Raw genomic sequence first — 19,829 nt, forward strand, 5'->3', positions numbered from 1 at the left:
CGAGCATCAGTATGGGGAAGAAAGTTGATTTGAGTGACTTTGAACGTGGCATGATTGTTGGTGCCAGAAGGGCTGGTCTGAGTATTTCAGAAACTGCTAATCTACTGGGATTTTCACGCACAACCATCTCTAGGGTTTACAGAGAATGGTCCGAAAAAGAAAAAACATCCAGTGAGCGGCAGTTCTGTGGGCGGAAATGCCTTGTTGATGCCAGAGGTCAGAGGAGAATGGCCAGACTGGTTCGAGCTGATAGAAGGGCAACAGTGACTGAAATAACCACTCGTAACAACCGAGGTATGCAGCAAAGCATTTGTGAAAACAAAAAAAGAAACAACCTTGAGGCGGATGGGCTACAACAGCAGAAGACTCCACCGGGTACCACTCATCTCCACTACAAATAGGAAAAAGAGGCTACAATTTGCAAGAGCTCACCAAAATTGAACAGTTGAAGACTGGAAAAATGTTGCCTGGTCTGATGAGTCTCGATTTCTGTTGAGACATTCAGATGTTAGAGTCAGAATTTGGCGTAAACAGAATGAGAACATGGAACCATCATGCCTTGTTACCACTGTGCAGGCTGGTGGTGGTGGTGTAATGATGTGGGGGATGTTTTCCTGGCACACTTTAGGCCCCTTAGTGCCAATTGGGCATCGTTTAAATGCCACGGCCTACCTGAGCATTGTTTCTGACCATGTCCATCCCTTTATGGCCACCATGTACCCATCCTCTAATGGCTACTTCCACCATGTCACAAAGCTCTAATCATTTCAAATTGGTTTCTTGGACATGACAATGAGTTCACTGTACTAAAATGGCCTCCACAGTCACCAGATCTCAACCCAATAGAGCATCTTTGGGATGTGGTGGAACGGGAGATTCGCATCATGGATGTGCAGCCGACAAATCTGCGGCAACTGTGTGATGCCATCATGTCAATATGGACCAAACTCCCTGAGGAATGCTTCCAGCACCTTGTTGAATCTATGCCACGAAGAATTGAGGCAGTTCTGAAGGCAAAAGGGGGTCCAACCCGTTACTAGCATGGGGTACCTAATAAAGTGGCCGGTGAGTGTATATATATATATATATATATATATAACCAACATAAAACAAAAAATAATAAATCAATCAATAATAGTAAATCAAAAAAATAGTTAATACTAATATTAATGCATTTCAATGTTTCATTCTCTTTTTTCACAAAAAAAAAACAAAACAATTTTGGAACTGTGCTAGGTCATCACTTGATGTCCGACCCAATATAATCTGGGTCCCGAAGCAAAACAAGTTAAAACAACCACTGATTAAAAAAACAGCCTCAAGCTCTCAAAAGCCCCACCCCATGTCTGTTTAGGCAATAAAACAAAATATTGTTACAGACATCTTGCTTCAAGGTTGGCTGCAGCTCAAGCCAAAAATGACAAAGTGTCTGAAGGTTACAGAGGATATGATGGTTTCATCTTGGTCCAGTCTGGAATGAGTTTGATTAAATACTGGATCCATGGCTGAAATGTTTCATTACAAAGGAGCAAGTATGGTCATTATGGGTCAAGCATGAACATGGACCCTTACAGGACAACCTTGTTCTGAGTTCAATAACTTAAGCCAAGAGTCTAAGAGCTACACAAACACACACAATCTTAAATGAACTCCTCGTCGCCCCACAAGGGGTACAATAACACACCCTGCTCCATCTCTGTCTGTTCATACTACAAACGGAAAGACGTTAACATGGGGGACAGACTCACAAACACACACAGGGTGACTAACAGCTATTTTCAATCTTAAAGCTTACTAAGACAGCAGCAAAGAAAGAGACATTTGGCTCCAATTTCAGCGGGCTCAAATAATTCAGCATGACCTTCACTTCTAAGACAAACTTAACATTTGGTCACATATACATGATACATTCTTCTGATGCTAGTGGGGAATGTGGATGGGAAAATGAGACATCTGACTCTGTGGAAAGTGAGGGCAGCCCTCAGAGTAGTTTACACACTGAATTGACAGACAGACAGACGGATGGATCCCCCACGATTCCAAAATAAAATTCAAATTAATTCACTGAAAACATTCTAGTCTATAGAGATATTTTTTAGATATCTTGTCTTGATACGGTGTACTGATATGTTGTTAAACCTTGAGAGGTTTTGCTTCAAACAAGTGACCTAATCTACCAAGACAAAAAGCAGCTACGGGTCAGTCCGTGTAAAATCAGAAAAAAGTGTGTTGCTGCACCTACTCACATTTTGTTCATTGTGTTACATGGGACCTATTCTAAGGTCTAATTATGAATGCTGGCCACATCAGAAGATAAAGAGACAAACTTGTTCCCTTCAACCCCAATTTATCTATTGTTTAAAATGAATTTACAATTAACCCCGGAAAGTTGGAACAATGTGGAAATATAGACTTTGGTATTGGGTCCTTAATTACACTCATAAAAAGACCCAGGACATTAATAAATGTGTTTTGATAAAAAGATTCAAATGTAAAGTCTCTGTCTATTATGACCATAATGTAAGATTTTATTTTAGTGGGGTTTGGTTTAATATTGTGCTCACTTTTTGAGACTCATTTGACAGTGTTGACTAGGAGAATCATGGAATGGCAAAATATTCACAAAATATTCAATCAAACTATGTATGAGAAAAACATTGTATAAGAATGGGCCTAATAAAGTTATACCTCATTTCCACTCAGACTAATTTCTATCAAATATTGTCCACAGAGAAGCTCATGATTAACTACAGTACCACAAACCTCATCAGAGACAAATGATCTCATTGGCCTTCCTTATAAACCTTTTTTCACACTTCTGCCACAGGAAAAGGCTTCAATAATAGAGTAAAGGAACTTCTGTTTTATCATCCATAACAGGGACCATAGAGCAGAATTATGGATTTCAAATGCTCAATTCATCCCCAGTATGGCATCTAAACAGCCCCATCTCACTTTAATATTATTTCAAAGGGATGACAAAACAAAGACAAATGGTTTCCTGCTATCCGACACGCATAATAGCATGCATTTTATGGTTTCAGTGGTGAATACATACATGTGTAAGCAGCAGTTATTGCAACAACAAAAAAAAGATTGAACAACAGAGTTTGCATTGCTTTCATGTTCTAACTAGACTAGTGAATATATAATACCCATGTAAGCTTTCCGAAAGTTTTTTGCATAAAATCTTAAAAGTCCAGAGTCTGTTTACACTCCTAAACCTTGTTTTTTCGGGAGTTAAATTCTTCATTTCAATTGATTGACTGACGAAGGTTTCAAAGGTATATAATGTAGGAGGTCAATTTGAATCATATGATTCGAGTCCAATGTAAACAATTACTTATAAATGTAAAAATAAATATCATAATAATAATAATAACAATAATAATTACAATAATAATAATAGAAAAATGACTATGCTGCTGCTGTTACAAGTTAAACTAGCTTTAAATGGTCTCTTTGCACTTGGCTTGGCTACATTAAAATCACCTGAACATTGTCCAAATTCTGCAAAATCACCCGAACACAGTGATTGTGTAAATATTTTTACTTATGAGCATTAGGTTAGTGTTAAGAGTGAGAGTTAACTATGTGCAACTGTATTTGGGTTCACATGTTTGGCTGGGTTTTGGTCTTTAGTTTTCTTCTGTTTTGCAATGACATAATGGGGATTTCCAAAATGACCTCCGACTCAACTGGTCTTAAATCTACACTGGCGTAATGTCTTTGTTTGAACCAAGGAATTTCTGACTAGACTGACCTTTGACCTCTCCCACAGTGCATCATTTCCTGCTCTTGTGGGTCTCAATGTAATTACTCCATATTGACAAGGGACTGCAATGGCATCTACCAGATTTACATTTAATTTCAGATTTATATTCTCTTATGTAAATGTCAGCTTATGTTAGGCTGCACCCTGCTGACATTATAAAAATTGATTAACGTCATTAATATTCCAACATGTGGGACATAGAGGGTGGCCTGTGCAGCCATATCTTCATTGACGTCTACCCATGCAGTACATCTCCTTAGACAGAAATGATTTTTGAATTCAGTAAGCAAATTGAACTACCTCCCATTAGATTGATGTTGATCCACTTCTATAAATACAGATAAATCAGTCCATGTTGGGGCGGTTGTTGTTTGTTAAGCACTCAATCATTTTAAAGGCTGAAATGAATAGTACGGTTGGACATGTCAGTCATGTTCCTTGAGATATCTCAATGTCATGGGCTTAAACCACTGTGTCCTAATACTACAACCTCTCAAAGCCACATTCATATACCCACACATAATTGTCTAAATGATCACTTATTAGAAATGGCTGTCATCAGTATCTGCTTTTGATCTGAGTCAGACTAATGAGTGCTCTGGACGTTCTGCACAGACCATTTGTCAAAGGGTCTGATATTTTGTCAGCATAAAATGTCACAAAAAAAATCTTTCGGGTGTTGAATGACATCAAAAAAGTCTATCAACCCTTCAAAAGTGAAGAGAGAAGGCAGGTGAAGGAAATATAGAAAGGCAGATGAAAGGGTCAATGACAAATAAGAGTGTGAGAAAAAAAGAAAAAAATCTTTTAAAAATGCCTGTGCCAAGTTCTCAAAAATGTAACCTTTGTCTTCATGATACGATAAGGGGGAGGAGTACACTTTTTCACAATTACTGTACGCAGACACAAACAGAAATGTTCATATATATATAACATTTTTTTTTTTTACATTTTTAAGTCTGATTCAGGCTTGAATTGGTTTGAAATAGACACTATGCTTAATATTTACAACTGAGCAGATGAAACTCGCAGTTATGGTAAGGGGCGTGACATTTCCAGGACATGTGGCACCAATCACAACACACTGGGCCAGCTAACCAATCACAGCACATTTCATAATTCGAAAGGAGGGGCTTCATCGAAAGGGGAACTATATGGTGTGTTTGAGCAAGATAGGGGAGATATATATCTATAAAATATATCGATGTATTTTTAAATGCGATATGGAATTAGACCATATCGCATATATCAAACTGCGCGCGGAAAAAGCCCAGCCGCAAGCCATCGACAACCCGAAACGGTGTTTCCGCTACATTCATTCTGCCGTGGTGGTCCGCCACACCAAACATCATCCCGCCACGGCTGCAGCTTCTCAGTAAGGTCTGATATTGTGCACATGTAGGTGTACACCCAGAGTGTGCACATATTTCTTGATATGTAGCTCCTACGATAACATGAAGAAATCTCCCCCAGACTATTCTCAACCAATCACGCACAGGAACTTGGATATAGACTCGGCCAATCAATGACTTGCATGTGGGTGCACTGGTGAATGAGAGGAGAGGGCGGGACTAAAAAAAGTTGGAGTTGGAAAAAGGAAAACAGAGAGAGAAATGGCGGTGTTCAAAGAGGTCCCATGCTGACGGAGATTTCGGTATGATAATTCAGTAAATAACAGTTTAGCTCTTAGTTATTGCGTGTGTTCTGAGCTACGGAACAGTCGGTTTGAGTGACGTGTGTACTGAAGATTCACCTGTCGTCATATCATCAACAAGTATAGTTCGCATAGTGCGAGGCAAACGTTCTCGCTAACTTTGCGGTGCAAAGTGTTGATTATTTAGCTATACTACTAGCTCGTCGTCAACATTGGAAGCTTGTCACACAAGGGAAGGAAGACAACCAGCCAGTTCACTGCTATAGCCCGGGACGTGTATGTGGCTCATATCACCTGCTCTCTCCCTCCATTCCTCACGCTCTTGATACACGGTGCGGTTGATGAGTAATAGGCTACTCTGCCACACATGACTCCACCATTGTCACGGGATAGCAACGCCCTCGTGATGGACATGTTCTATTAATTGGTGTACGGTCGGCACATACGTAACGTGGACAATCCAAACCAAAAGGAACTTTGAACTGAGGTTGGTCATGGAGTGTTGTTAAGTGTATGGTGCGAAACTGTTTCTGAGGTTACCACTGCCCTGAAGGTTACTGTTGTGTGCATTACACTCACAAGTATACTGCTATTATTTGCATGTGAGGTTTATCTGCAGTGTATTTAGATACCTGCTGATGTTAAGTAAAACTTTCAAAGTGTTATTGAGCCACTCTGGTGAAGTGGATGTTAATACAAGGGTTTGAACATTTTATGATGGTGACAGGTTGATAGGGAAACCATTCCTATACATTTACATTTGATTAAAAAAAAAAAAAAAAAAAAAAACTTTTTTTGTTATTTTACTCAGTATTAGAATACTGGTACGTATAATAAATAACCACTCATTTGTCAACTTTTATACTATTGCTTTTACTGTGAAGTTTTTCCATCTTCCCTGAAGTAGGGGTGTCTCATCCTCTGTCTGTAAAGTATAGTAGGTAGGGGGAATACAAGTTAAGTCACACACTGACAGTTAGGCTACTGATATTCTGCACTTTAGGTCTCCACCGTGACAGGTCCAAATCCTAAAGCCTATGCTATTATGCTTTACTGAGCGGGCAGAGTAGACACGAGATTAATAGGCCTGGGGGTTAGGGACTTAGATCCTCTGACTTCCAGCCATTCAGGGAAGAGTGATTTACCCCTACCAAGCGGACGTAGGTCCCGTCCGCTACACACACTATTGTGTTATTGTTAAGCCCCACTAAAGGCATAAAAAATATTGTAAAGCACCATAAAGTTTTCGCACTATATTCCAAGACTTCTAAAGTCATTCAATAGCATAATGTGAGGTAAAATTAATATTTAAGTCATTAAGTTAATGGAAACTCATCTCTCCTCTGTCATTCTCCATTCAGCATTCAAACAGCGCGTCGCGTTCGGTTACGACAGTAACACGATGACACTCTCTTCAAGATCAATGTTCCCATTATTATACTTTATTTGTAGATAAATGTCTATGGTTTGCATTAAATGACTTTATCTTGCTAGAGTTTACTGTGCTTTCTAAATCATATTCCTTTCTCCCGGGTGTCTGTTAGATTACAGCATTGGAGTAAAGAGCGCTATGAATTGTTCTGCATGCGCACTGTAACTGAAATTTAAAACTGTTAAAAGAAATGGCTTAATAAACTGTTGCATAGATATAATATACTAAGCATCAAATATCTATTCGCTTTGTGCTTAAACTTCACGCACTAACTTCGCGTTGCTTCAAGTGCATCATTTATATAATATAATACTTAGGCGAGGTTTAAACACCTGGGGCAAGGGGGCGTGGCCCATGGGAATATCACTGCCACCACAGCTGGAAAAAATCCTAGAGGAAATACTGCGAAAAAGCTCCAGCCCCGAAACAAAGCTCACTGCAAACTTCATTTTCCCGCAGCCACCTTATGGAGCTTTGATTTAAAAAAAGGTAGGTACTCCTGTTGTTATACAGTATTTATGTTTACATTTTATTGTTATTTGAACAGCTGAAAATTTAATTATGAACCAGGTGAAGAAACCTGTTTATTATTTACTCATTTGATTTTACACCTGTTCACTGAAATAGCCGGTTTCAATAAAACTAGGCTACTTGTGACGTCATATTTGACTTTGAACATTTGCTCTCACTTTGCGTAAAAAATATCGGGATATATATCGTATATCGATATTCAGCCTAAATATATCGGGATATGACTTTTGGTCCATATCGCCCAGCCCTATGTGAAAGATAATGTGTTTTTTGAACAATCAACACCCTAAAAAACAAAATCAAGACTTTGTAAAAGGGCATAATAGGACCCCTTTAAATGTCCTTGAGATGGCCTAGGAGCAGACAATGAGATGCACTGCATTACACACATAAACAAACTGGCCAGTGTCGGGATAAACCTACATCAGGATGGGATCTGATACCCCTTTTCCAACAGCATGAACTGGGTGCAAGTAGCTAGAGCTATTGCCGGTTCGGAGTTGGTTAGACTGACGAGCCTTCTAAGAACCGGTTTGCCTTTCCACAGGCTAGAGAGCCACCACAGAGCCAGGTCTTACGTCAGTGTATACATCTCGTTTCCCTGCAACGCTAGTGCGGCAGCCCCAAACACAGACACACCAGGCGCATGACATCAAAGCACTGCGAGAGCGATCCAAAAGCACAAGGAGTCATATGCTCTCCAAACACTCCCCCAGCACTCCAATCGGTCCGCGCCGCTCCGATGCATCTCGAACAAGCCTTCCATAAACAATGGCAGTTGTTGCCTTTCTATTGATGCTCATGGATTTGCTAACCTACATCGGCATCCAAACACGCCGAATCCAACATGTCCATGCAGCTCGCCGTAATTTGCATAGACGGAGATTACAATCGAGCTGCTATTAGCTCGATTAGCTGCTATTTAAAAAATGGTGGTCACAAGTTTCTGTTCGTCTTGTTGGTCACGGTAACCCCACTTCTAGACCAGCAATGTTTTGGTGCTACTTACGAACCACTTTGTCGAAAGACAAAGAACTGATTTGAAACTAGGCTCTGGCTCTGAACCAGCACTTCCACTGCCTTGGTGGAAAAGGGGTATGAGTGCTCTCAAGTTGTGTGGACCTTAATACTGTGTTTCAAAGGAAGAGAGAGAGAGAGAGAGAGAGAGAGAGAGAGAGAGAGAGAGAGAGAGAGAGAGAGAGAGAGAGAGAGAGAGAGAGAGAGAGAGAGAGAGAGAGAGAGAGAGAGAGAGAGAGAGAGAGAGAGGGAGAGAGGGAGAGAGGGAGAGAGAGAGAGAGAGGGAGAAAAGGAGGCAGAAAAGGAGGCAGGCCTAAGGGAGCATCTGGCTGAGAGGGGTTCACAGAGTGATGATAGACTGATTGATCGGTCAAGAACAACTTAAAATGTCAATGATTGATCTGCACGCAAAGAGAATGAACTCAAGTAAAATTAAATTTCACTCTATAGGTTTCAGAAGTCACTTAATCAAGTCATTTGGGACCAGTAAACCTATTTGTAACTAAGCCAGAGAAATGTTTTTAAAAGATCAATAAGGCCATCCTTAAAAATATTCTTGTTTGCCGTAACCCGACAGAGGACAGACCCTGTCAATTTAGGACCGACCCAATTATTTTATATTTTTTCCTTTTAGTCCGACCGACTTGCCGGTTGTAAACTTGCGTTAAGACCGACCAATTTTTTTTTACTCTTCAAACAACTAATACAAATCCAATAAAATAATATTAATTATATTTTAGTAAGTATTGTGAATATAAATTGCCTAGGCCTACATACAAACATAGGCTGCGTTCTTTCTTTTAAATAAAAACCTGTGGAGTCATCTATGATTAAGTTTACACCATTGGTTTACGCATGCCACAATAATATGGCCTGTACGTTCGTTTCATTTCATTCACCGTCAATGGTTCGCACTTGGTAATGATGGCTGCAGCTGTTGTTTTTCAAGAATGTTGCACTCCTGTTTGTCATTGTGCACGAAACTTCACGCCAATAAATCATCAGAAATATTGCTGACTTGTGCGCGTCTCAAGCGCCCTCTTTACGTTCGTCCTAATGCCTGTTAGTTGTCCGTGGATTTGCCTATATTTGGCGTTGAAAATGGAAACGTCTTTAGACATTGAATCGATTGTAAAATCGATTTTCCATGAACACTTCTGTCTCAAAAATCAAACAGGATTTTTTCACAAAAGTGACAGCCATAGAAAGCAACGTAACCGGTCTCTGATTTGTAGGTTGCATTGACACCTAGCGGTGGATGCAAGTAAAACAGTATAACCTACTGTAGTAACCAGTAACACCATTGAAATTATGTTTTATGGTTGTAAACATCCCAAATGTAACACATTAACATGTTTTCTCATAGGTATTACATTGCATGTAAACCCAATTAACTGTTATTTTGTGAATTCTAAAGTCACTAAATTTATTTGTTTCCCTCTGAAAATCCACTTTCATTGAAATCTAGTGGCTTCTTTTTTTCTTGATTCTGCCTCATTTTTTCCCCAAATGAATGCAGGTGGAATTAATGCAATAAACATGTTTTTTGACAAAGATTTCAAATTGTTTGTGGTCTATATAACCTGCATCAGATCATAATGAGGTTTGCAATGGTGCGCCCGAAGGCACGGGTTGAAGACCCAGTCAGTGACGTCATGATATGCAAATCTGTTTAAATTCATACCTACGTAATCACCATGACTAAAATTGTACTCTCTTGTTTTTACATTGACTCTTGAAAAAGTATATAGACCTACCTACCGACCCTTTTTTTAATATATATATTTTTTTTTTATTGCAAACCAAAATATTTTTAAGGATGGCCTAATTCGGGAAGCAGCAATTATGGAACACAAAATGAACAGTTCTCAGTGGTAAAACAAGAAAAATGGCAAGCGTATATTGGGGTGTTTGTGAATTAGCGAAATTCTACTGGAGTTCAAACAAGGCAAGCATTTGCAAACACAGCTATTAGAGCTGAGTTTGTGAAATATCTCCACGGAGACATCTCCAACAACATCTCCATCGAGACATCTACAGCAGCAACAAAAGCCACTAATTTGATCAAATTAGAATGGAAAGTGGCTAGAGTGACAATTAGAGTGAAAGTGAGAGCGAAGATGTCAAAAACACGAAGAAAAGAAAAATAAAAACCAAAGAAAACAGCGGGAGGAAAATGCGTCTTTGTTCAGATGGGGAACACAAATTACTTGTGCTCGGAGGGGCTGAGAAAGTTTTTCCTTCAGAGAAAACAAAAGTCTAATTTATCTTCATTATTTTAAAACAAGGCAATATTCAGAAATAACTCCTTTATGGGGGCCATAACAAAAGGGTGCACAGTAGAAAACTACAAAACAAAAGAGGGAAAAATTAATTACATGGCAGGGAGACGTTCACAATGATAAGGCTGACTATGATGACAGAGTCTCGGAACTGCGACAAAGGACGCGCTTGCATCTACGGGACAGATGCGGTTCGACTGAAAGGCCACTGATCACTCATGAAGAGAAGACACATACACATGACACCGTCCCTGCAAAGCCTTCTCAGCTGATCTGCAGAGATTGTGGGCTCTAGACTGCTAGTTAGAGATCATGATGGCATTTGCATGGGTGGTTTGTGCCTGGTACTAGCCCGGTGGTTCCCAACCCTTTTTTAAATGGGACCCCTTTTTTTCAATTCAGAAACAAAGACACAACTTTTCCAAATACGTCCATCAGCCTAAAGTGTACTCGGGTACTGTACGCTCAGCTCACGCAAGGACCTTGCATTTTTTGTCTCAAATTAGTTGGTCTACAAAGTGGCAACCCTGAACAGGGCCTTTTATTCACATTCAAAAAAGAAACAGAATATTCTAAACAACAGCAACAAGCTACTGGAGATAACAATAGACACCCCTGACTAGTGTTTGTGTGAGGCAGAGAAACCAGGAACTCTAGTTTGAGAGAGTACAAATACATTTGTATTGGTTATAACTTCTGAAGTTATTCAGGCAATGAATAAAGATAAATATAGTCTGCCTGTGTCAACCACCTGTGTTTGCTCCAAAGATGGTATTCAGTATACCAAGATAGTGCACTCATATTATGGGGGAATTGAAAGTGCAATATGGTGAAATAAGTCCAGCCGTCTATGTAAGAGTCCAATAAAAACAGTCAGTGTCCTGAGACGTGCACTTAAGGCTCAGCATGTGCATAGACCAACCTGAAAAATAAAGGTTTTTAATGCTATTTAAGCATTTATAGGACAGATGTTTTATTACTGATCTTGTTTGGCAATAAGTTGTATTTCTACGGTGGCCGAGAGAGCTCAACGCGCTGCAACTGAAGAAAACACATGCAAATAGAAAAACACCCACAAATTAAGAAAACATCTTCATCAGTTTCACAACACATGTGTGCTCAAAATACTCACAACACAACCAAATACAGAAACGCGCTGTAAATAACACAGACAACAACGGAAATGTTTCCAGGGGACCCCAGTAAGTGACGAACCCGGCTGGGACGTGCTTATTGCTCGTGATCATCCCTATGCCCTACTCCTTTCTAAGGGCAGACGGTAGAGCCCTTAAAGTGGGGACTTTGGAGTGAGCAGGGCACTTGTGTGCCATTATGTAGCCGTTTGGAACGCACTTGGCGAAGGGAGCAACGAAAGACCACGTAATTTCCTCATTATTTTCACCTGGGATGTTCCCATGACAACGCAGCACGGTGTCCATCAGCTGAATAGCTGTTATTACCAGAAATATCTTATTATTGCTGTTAACATAACGGTTGCAAATAAATATACATTTTATAAAAATAAAAATAAAAAAAAATTAATATGAGTTATATAGGCTATCTGTGTGTGAGTGTCTCAACTTTAAAACTTTCCATCTCATCTTTAGACCATGCATTACCAAACATTTCTTATGAAACTTATTTAAACATAACATGACAACATTTTTACAATGTAACTGATGTATAGATTAACATCTTTCCCTCATGTTCTTTTTCTCTATCTTTTTTATTTATTTATTTTAGTTTTCAGCTCAATGTTCTTTTCTCATTAGTATTCTGATGACATTGAACATATTGTTAACATTTTGTATATTGTATACAAGTTGTATGTCATAAACATGTAATCTCTGTATGTTTTGCACCAAAAAAAAAAGAATAATAATAAAATAAAATAAAGTAGACTTTGAGCAATAAGCACGTCCCAGCCGGGTTTGTCACTTACTGGGGTCCCCACATTTCCGTTGTGGTCTGTGCTATTTATAGCGCGTTTCTGTATTTGGTTGTGTTGTGAGTATTTGGAGGGCACATGTTGTGAAACTGATGAAGATGTTTTCTTAATTTGCATGTGTTTTCTTCAGTTGCAGCGCGTTGAGCTTTCTTGGCCACCATATATTTCCCCATTCAAGTAGATAGGAGTTGGTCATGCATGTCTGAAATATCCCACAGGCGTTGTAAATATGACCACAGAGTGAACTGGCTTTTCTTGAAAGGGGTTTTGTTTCATGCACACCTTTTAAAAAAGGACAACACTTTCAACATAATAAACTGAAGTATACTTTGGGCTTAGCAGTATATACAATGCACAGATGGTAGAGCCATCTATTGTTCCTTTTTTGGTTGACAATGGTCAGCTTTTTCATGCGTCAATGCGCACATATATTCAAACGAATATAACTATAGAATCAATTTTTAATGCGCATGTGAACGCCATCAGGTCACAGGTTCGCGTTTAAAGTCTGTTTAGAGAGAACGCCGTCGTCTTAGTGGCCCCTAATGTAATAACAAATGATAATTTTGCTGGAAGTGAATCAATCACAACTAACTTTAGCTGGAAATAACATTATTCAAAAATCGCTATAAAGCCAAAACAATCTCTGTTACCGTAAATTGTATGTTTATCTCTGTAAAGCTGCTTTGAAACAATTTCCATTGTTAAAAGCGCTATATAAATGAAGATGACTTGACGTGTCTGTGTTCAGACTGAATTATTTGATTTCAACTAGCCTACAAGTGAAATACAGAAAACCGTCACTCACATGGGATCACAGCAATTACCAAACGACAACAATCCAACGAACCAATCAATTCCAGATGGACAAAGTCAAGTCCAGCCCTACATAGTCTATTCTTCCCTAGTGTGATGTATATCCGAGTGAAATGGCTTTTTGAATGAAAAAACAAAAAACACAATTTCCATTTCATGGCGAAGATGAAGTAAGAGACTGTTGATTACAGAAACACTTATAATTCGTTCAGCATCAACGTAAAAATATATTTTTTTAATCTAATTACAATTTAAATGTCATTTAAATGAGTGCTATATATCCTGCTATTTCAGAATATTGCATGGATCTTCCCAGCTTTGCAATGGCTTAATAGTGCCCTAGTCTTTGAAGCTCAAAAAAGCTTTAAAAACTCAGGCACTATCATGCCATTGCAAAGCTGGGATGAGGCAGGATATTATTTAATATAACTTAGATTGTGTTCGGCTGAAAGAAGAATACACCTAGGATGGCTTGAGGCAGAGTAAATTATGGGAATTTTTTTTAATTTTGGGGTGAACTATTCTTTTAATAACAAGCTAAAGCTGGGGTAGAGCACAACAATCGAGATCTAGACTAAATATCCCATTTATTTTCTCCACAGCGACAATGATAGTATATAAATCCTCAAGACAGAAGTACCATGAGCTCTGAGGTTGTTAATTGATAGTACATGTTCAATTTGCATACAATAGTCATAATCCTTAAGATTATGCCAAGAGCAAAGATAGCAGATTTCAAATGGCATACTTCTAGCCATTGAGATGAATGTGAATGCTGACGAATAGCTTTCTCGTGTTATTTTAAACCTTTTTGGAGTCAAGTCTTTATATGTGCTTCACATAAGGAGCGTTATGATAACACAGAGTCTCTACCTATGTACAGCATTCCAAATCAAACACTCCTTAGGATGCTGCCTATGTAGGCAGTGAACAGTTAGGCAGCTCACTAGGTTTTGAAGCACAGCACCTGTCACTCTGCACTACACAGCTGTCTAATAAAAAGGGAAATCTCATGCATAAAAGCGAAGAAATAGGAACTTTTAACCACTCACTATAAAATCATACGTAGTGTCTAGTGTGTTGCTTTTAGCTCAAGATAAATCAAAAGATTGCTTGACAGCGATACTTTCACAGTTGTAGTTGTTCGCCCTCCCTCTTCACATTGTGCCACAGTATGTGGTTTATTGTGCAGTGAGTTCCAATCATGGTTAAAGGAGTCTGATCCTGCCACTCTCCTCGATACGCTTCTCGTGCTCACCCTCCCTTCTAGGCAGTAGATGATCTCTGGTAATCTGCATATAAAACAGTGCAGACTTTGGCAAGCCAAGCACAGACAGAAGTGTGAAGTGATCCCCGCTTAACTCTTTCATCTGATGGTTAATTAGCGTGTGGAAGCGGCTTAATGCCACAGCGTCAGCCAAGGGAACTCACCCACTAATCCCTGACACAAATCGCATTTTCTTCAGGTAGAGATCACCTGTGTCACTGCAGATCAAATGTCTCCCTCTTTCTCACACATATAAACTTGACTATGAGCTAAGTGTTTTTTTTCGCCCGCTACTTGCAGTAAGAATGGTGTCATTGATGAAACCCTCTGTTGCCAACCGCTGGAGTCTCTCCAGCAGCTAATCTCTAATTCATGACGTCCATTTTAAACCGGCCCAGTTCCAAACACAGGTACATGCTGCCTTACTGCTGCAAATCTTATAGAATGAATAGAGCATTCACTGCAGCTTTTTATTTATGACCTTCACAATTCGTAATGGAGTGAAATAGAGAGGAGTGGAAAGACATTGTACAATAGTTTGATCCAGAAATCGGCAATTTTATGGATGTGAAGTGCCACTTTTCCTTTTTAACCCCCTACGAAATACAATAAACTGTGATTTCTCAGGTGCAGAATGCTAGATTCTGTTTCCCAGCATGCATGGTATCATGAAGAAATTATGAAGAAATTTTTTCTTAAAGTGCGATTGTTTTGTGCAAGAAACATTAAGGACCACGCATGACAGACATGTGCGTGTAGCAGTTATTATAAAAAAGCTGCTTGCGAAAACATCTCAGTTATATGAATAATATTATTCTAAGTGTCAAAAAAAACAAAAAACAGAACAAGCTCCATCGCATAAAGCTAATACAGCGCATAGCATACACCATAAAGCAAAAAAAAAGAGATTGTGTGATGATGAGCAAGGATTACTGCAGAAGAAATTTGGCATGCAGATGAGAGAGACTTCAGCACTTCTAATATAAACAAATAAATAAATTGAAAATTCATAATATTAATCTCTCGCTCTTATCCGTGCCAGTGATTGAATACCCCTCACTAGACCAATGCTGGCTCGTGAGGGTGGTCTAAGGTTACAGACCCCAGGTTCGATGGGTGTCTGCGAGTGTTTGCTTGTAGCGTGTAAGAGGAAGATTACTGCTGTTTTACCTGATCCACTCCATTAGCTCCACAGTGTCTGGGTCATAAAACTCTCTCAGTTCAGAAATCTCCTCCATCATTCTGGGCCAGAACTGTCAACAGAAAGACAGCTCGATTGAGATGGAGAGAAAGTGTGAGACTGATGAAATGGGAATGACTCACAATAATCAATGATCAACAAAACAGCACAATAAACAAACATCCATATACACAAATTCGCACAATTCATATCTGATTGCTTATTCCCACCGTTGCGTTAACAGATGGAGAAAAAAGCATGGCAGAATCCGAACTCTCCTAAACAACACACACAGTGGGATACGAATTCCATTTGTGTGCATTTGGATTCCTGCGTGACTATTTATGGAGTACAGCCACCCAGGCAGCTTAGCAATTTATGCAAATAGATACATGACAGCATAGTTGAAAATGTCTTACCTTGTAATAAAGAAACGCCAGAATTACAATTGGAACAGAGTACCTGATCAGTCTCATCTGTGGAAACAGGTTAATAACATAAATGGATCAATATCTACATAAATAGGAAGAAACAGGATGTAATTGTTTAGGCTCGAGGGCTGTAACTACATTGCCACCTAGTGGGGAAATGAAATTTTCAGTTGCGTGGACATGGGAATATTTATGCAGAAGAAAGAACATCATGCCTCACTGAAACTCAATATCAGTTTATAGCATTGAGCATTATAGCTTCCCAATTATACATGCATAGTGTATCTTTGGTTTGTGGGCTTCTATAAACATGCAATGGATTCTATTACAGACCCGTGTATTCTGCTATTGCTTGTATTGAATACAGGGGAGAGGGTGTAGACTGGGCAAACTGCATTACCCCCTTAAGGCATATGAGGAAAAAGTGAGCAGTATTTTAAAATGGTTCAGCATGCCATGTCATGTAAATTATAAACACGTATAAAATGTAAAAATACATTTATTTGCATATAAATATGTTGGTAAATTACCTTTATAAAACAATGTAATTTGTCAGCTAAAGACTAGCCATGAATTATTAAATGAAATGGCACCAGTGGGGCAAAGTGTGTCATATGCTTTGGGGTAAAACACTAAGTCAGCAGTGAGCTTTACAGCCAAAACAAGAAACACTATTATAAAATGCTGAAAATTGCCAAACTACATTTAAATAATCTGAAAGTTTAAACCTTTTCCTGACCATTTTATACAAATTAATTTAAGAATAATAGGCATATGCAGCAAAATAAGACTTGGAATTGGATTGTGCATTAGCTAGTAGGTTTCTTCTGTCTCATTTCTACTTTTTTAAAGGACACTTAAGTAAAGAAGTGTTACAGCTCATCCCATTCTCCTCTACAGTGCATGTGTGTGTGAACAAGTAAACAAAACAAGTACCTTTTTATCTTTTTTTTTTTTTTTTTTTTTTGATCAAATAATTGCATTTGCATTTGCACTGTGTGTGTGTGTGTGTGTGTGTGTGTCAGATCTCAGTATCTCACCGTGGTTTTAGTGTTGCAGTGGAGGACTCTCAGATACAACGTCCACACCTCCTTTCCACAGACCCCAAACGCAGTGAATGCACACATATGGCCAGTCCACAAATATTTCATTCTGCCAGCAGCAAAGATAGAAATCTATGACTTCAATCCTATTTTATCATAAAGCTTAGACAACACATTGCAAAAAAACGAAAGACTGAAATAGCATTCATTTTCAACTCTATTACTATTCTGACACCAAACTAAACTTTCTGAAACGATATTGCAATGTTTATCCGTAATTCATTCATCATTAAAATCTCGAATGAACAATCAAACGGACTAATAAGATGAATAAGATCACAAAGCAGAAGCGGTGCGGGGACAGGAAATTAAAGTGGTAGCGGAGAAGAGGGTGAAATTGAGATGCACCATAGCGGCAGCAGCAGGGAATGAAATTACAGACGGCGGAGTGAGGAAAATACAGGAAAGATATACATGCTATGAAAGCAACAAAACTTTACAATTTTTTACCAAGTTGTTTACCTCATAGTGGAAAAGGCGAGCAGGCCAAAGAAGACGGTGTGCAAGAGATTGTAAGCGACGTCCGGCCGCATGCTAAAGGTCCTGTCCTCTTTCTCCCTGCTCGCTTGGCCAGACCCATTTGTGCTGGAAAGAAGAATAAGGAATCAAACAAAATGGGAAAAAAAAGAAATTATATCCGAAATCCTTATCCTTGCAGGGACATTTTTTGGTCCCCCATGAGGAAAACAGCTTATAAATCATACTAAGTGATGTTTTTTGAAAAATTTAAAAAGCAGAAAGTGTTCTGTGATGGGTAGGTTTAGGGGTAGGGTTAGTGCAAGGGAAAGTCCCCACAAATCATGAAAACACACTATGTGTGTGTGTGTGTGTGTGTGTGTGTGTGTGGTGCAAAGCCTCTGGGTGTTTGTGGGCTCCTGTGATTCTGATAAGAAATGAGAACAAAAAAGAGGGCCAAACAGCCCTTAAAGCAACAGCAAATCAGCTTTGAACTAAACATAATAACATGCATTTAAAAGCCCTAATGGAAAAAAAGAAGAAAAACATCTAGAGTCCAATTATTATGTGGCACATCTAATAAAGACTAATACCTATAATTATAAAGTAGCATTATGACCTGTGCACAAGGTGTTTATGAAACCATCACTGCTCTATTGGTCATTTTTCAGCCTATTTCTGTGCTATAATTAGAAAAGTGAACATTATGAGAATATTTAAATTCCCAGAAACACGTCTCATTAATGCGTAGCACACATTGCAGTAGTGCACATGAGCGTTTCCTGCTGAGAGAAAGCGATGCAGTAGTTTTACCTGAGATTAGAGAGTGCCACCAGCAGCAGCAAGATGAACAGCACACTGAGGGTGCACAGATACGGATAGAGCAGCACTGTGCCAGCCAACCGCTCAAATGTATCCAATGGCAACACGCCAAATGCCTCTTCGCACAGATAGAGACTGGCATCAAAGTCTCTGAAAGAAAGAGGCAGGGAGTGAGTGCGGGCTGCATATATAGTATCCAGATTATTGGGAGCAGCAATTAATCTGATCAACTGAAATGGCGTGATAAATATCTAGTGGATGAGCAGATTATATTGTGTTCCAGATGTTATTTTTTCACCAGAGCTGAACGCATTTAATCACAGCGGATTAATGGCTCGCTCTCGTCTCTGAGTAGATCTCACTTCTGAACAAGACATCACTATATTTGACTGCTGATAAATGTAGCACCACAAAGAGATGACCAAAGACTTACCTCGTTGCCCCGAAGCCAAACTTGGCCTTTATGAACTTAAAGATGTGCTCATCCGATTTCAGCTGGAGTATTTTCTGTCAATTAAAATGGAGAGAGTGAAGGATGAAGTCATTCATGTGAGTGTCTCATGAGTTTGGGGATGTGGGTTTTTATGAGAATGAGATATGAAGAAAGACAATGAGAGTGAAAGTAAAGCTTTGTCTCAGGAGGAGCAGGTAGAGAAGTTGTACTGTATCATTAATGACGGGGTGGACGATGTAGAACACGATTCATAGCTCACCTTGGCTGAATAATTGATGGTGAAAGTTAATGTGAGGACTAGGAGTGTGTGAAGAGCCAGTTTTCCTACTCGTATAACAAAGCTGCCCGTCTTTAGTCCCTTCTGAAAGCCACACACGCACACAGCAGGTTTTAATAAATAAACTACAACAATATTCTTAGCCTCTGTTTTCAATCACAACAGAATTGGATGTTAGGAAACACAGATAAGGTTCGTACAGAAAAACAAAAGTGATAAAGTGTTTCAAGTAAACATTGTTTTAGTATAAAGCCCTGTTTGGATGGGATATGTTTTGCCTGCTGTATTTAGACATTGTTTCCATCTAATGTGTTTGACCTGTAATGTAATCATGTAGCATATGGGATTATTAGGATAAAAGACATTAGTGAGTCTGTAATTCTT

At 39.1% G+C, this 19,829-nt stretch overlaps 1 protein-coding gene across 2 annotated transcripts in view; it reads right to left on the minus strand.

The window, feature by feature from the left end:
• The window catches only part of dpy19l3 (dpy-19 like C-mannosyltransferase 3), a 57,398-nt gene that overhangs the window by 9,751 nt on the left and 27,818 nt on the right, over positions 1 to 19,829 (minus strand). For both annotated transcript variants that reach the window (XM_056242577.1, XM_056242568.1), the window contains 7 exons: positions 19,428 to 19,529; positions 19,148 to 19,221; positions 18,706 to 18,864; positions 17,899 to 18,021; positions 17,374 to 17,485; positions 16,322 to 16,378; positions 15,893 to 15,975 (listed from right to left, as the gene is read on the minus strand). In XM_056242577.1, coding sequence (XP_056098552.1) covers positions 15,893 to 15,975; positions 16,322 to 16,378; positions 17,374 to 17,485; positions 17,899 to 18,021; positions 18,706 to 18,864; positions 19,148 to 19,221; positions 19,428 to 19,529 — 710 coding nt within the window. The remainder of the gene's footprint in view (positions 1 to 15,892; positions 15,976 to 16,321; positions 16,379 to 17,373; positions 17,486 to 17,898; positions 18,022 to 18,705; positions 18,865 to 19,147; positions 19,222 to 19,427; positions 19,530 to 19,829) is intronic.

Source organism: Rhinichthys klamathensis, unplaced genomic scaffold (assembly GCF_029890125.1).
Source record: "Rhinichthys klamathensis goyatoka isolate OS25496 unplaced genomic scaffold, OSU_Roscu_1.1 h1tg000022l_1, whole genome shotgun sequence".
Classification (NCBI taxonomy): domain Eukaryota; kingdom Metazoa; phylum Chordata; class Actinopteri; order Cypriniformes; family Leuciscidae; genus Rhinichthys; species Rhinichthys klamathensis.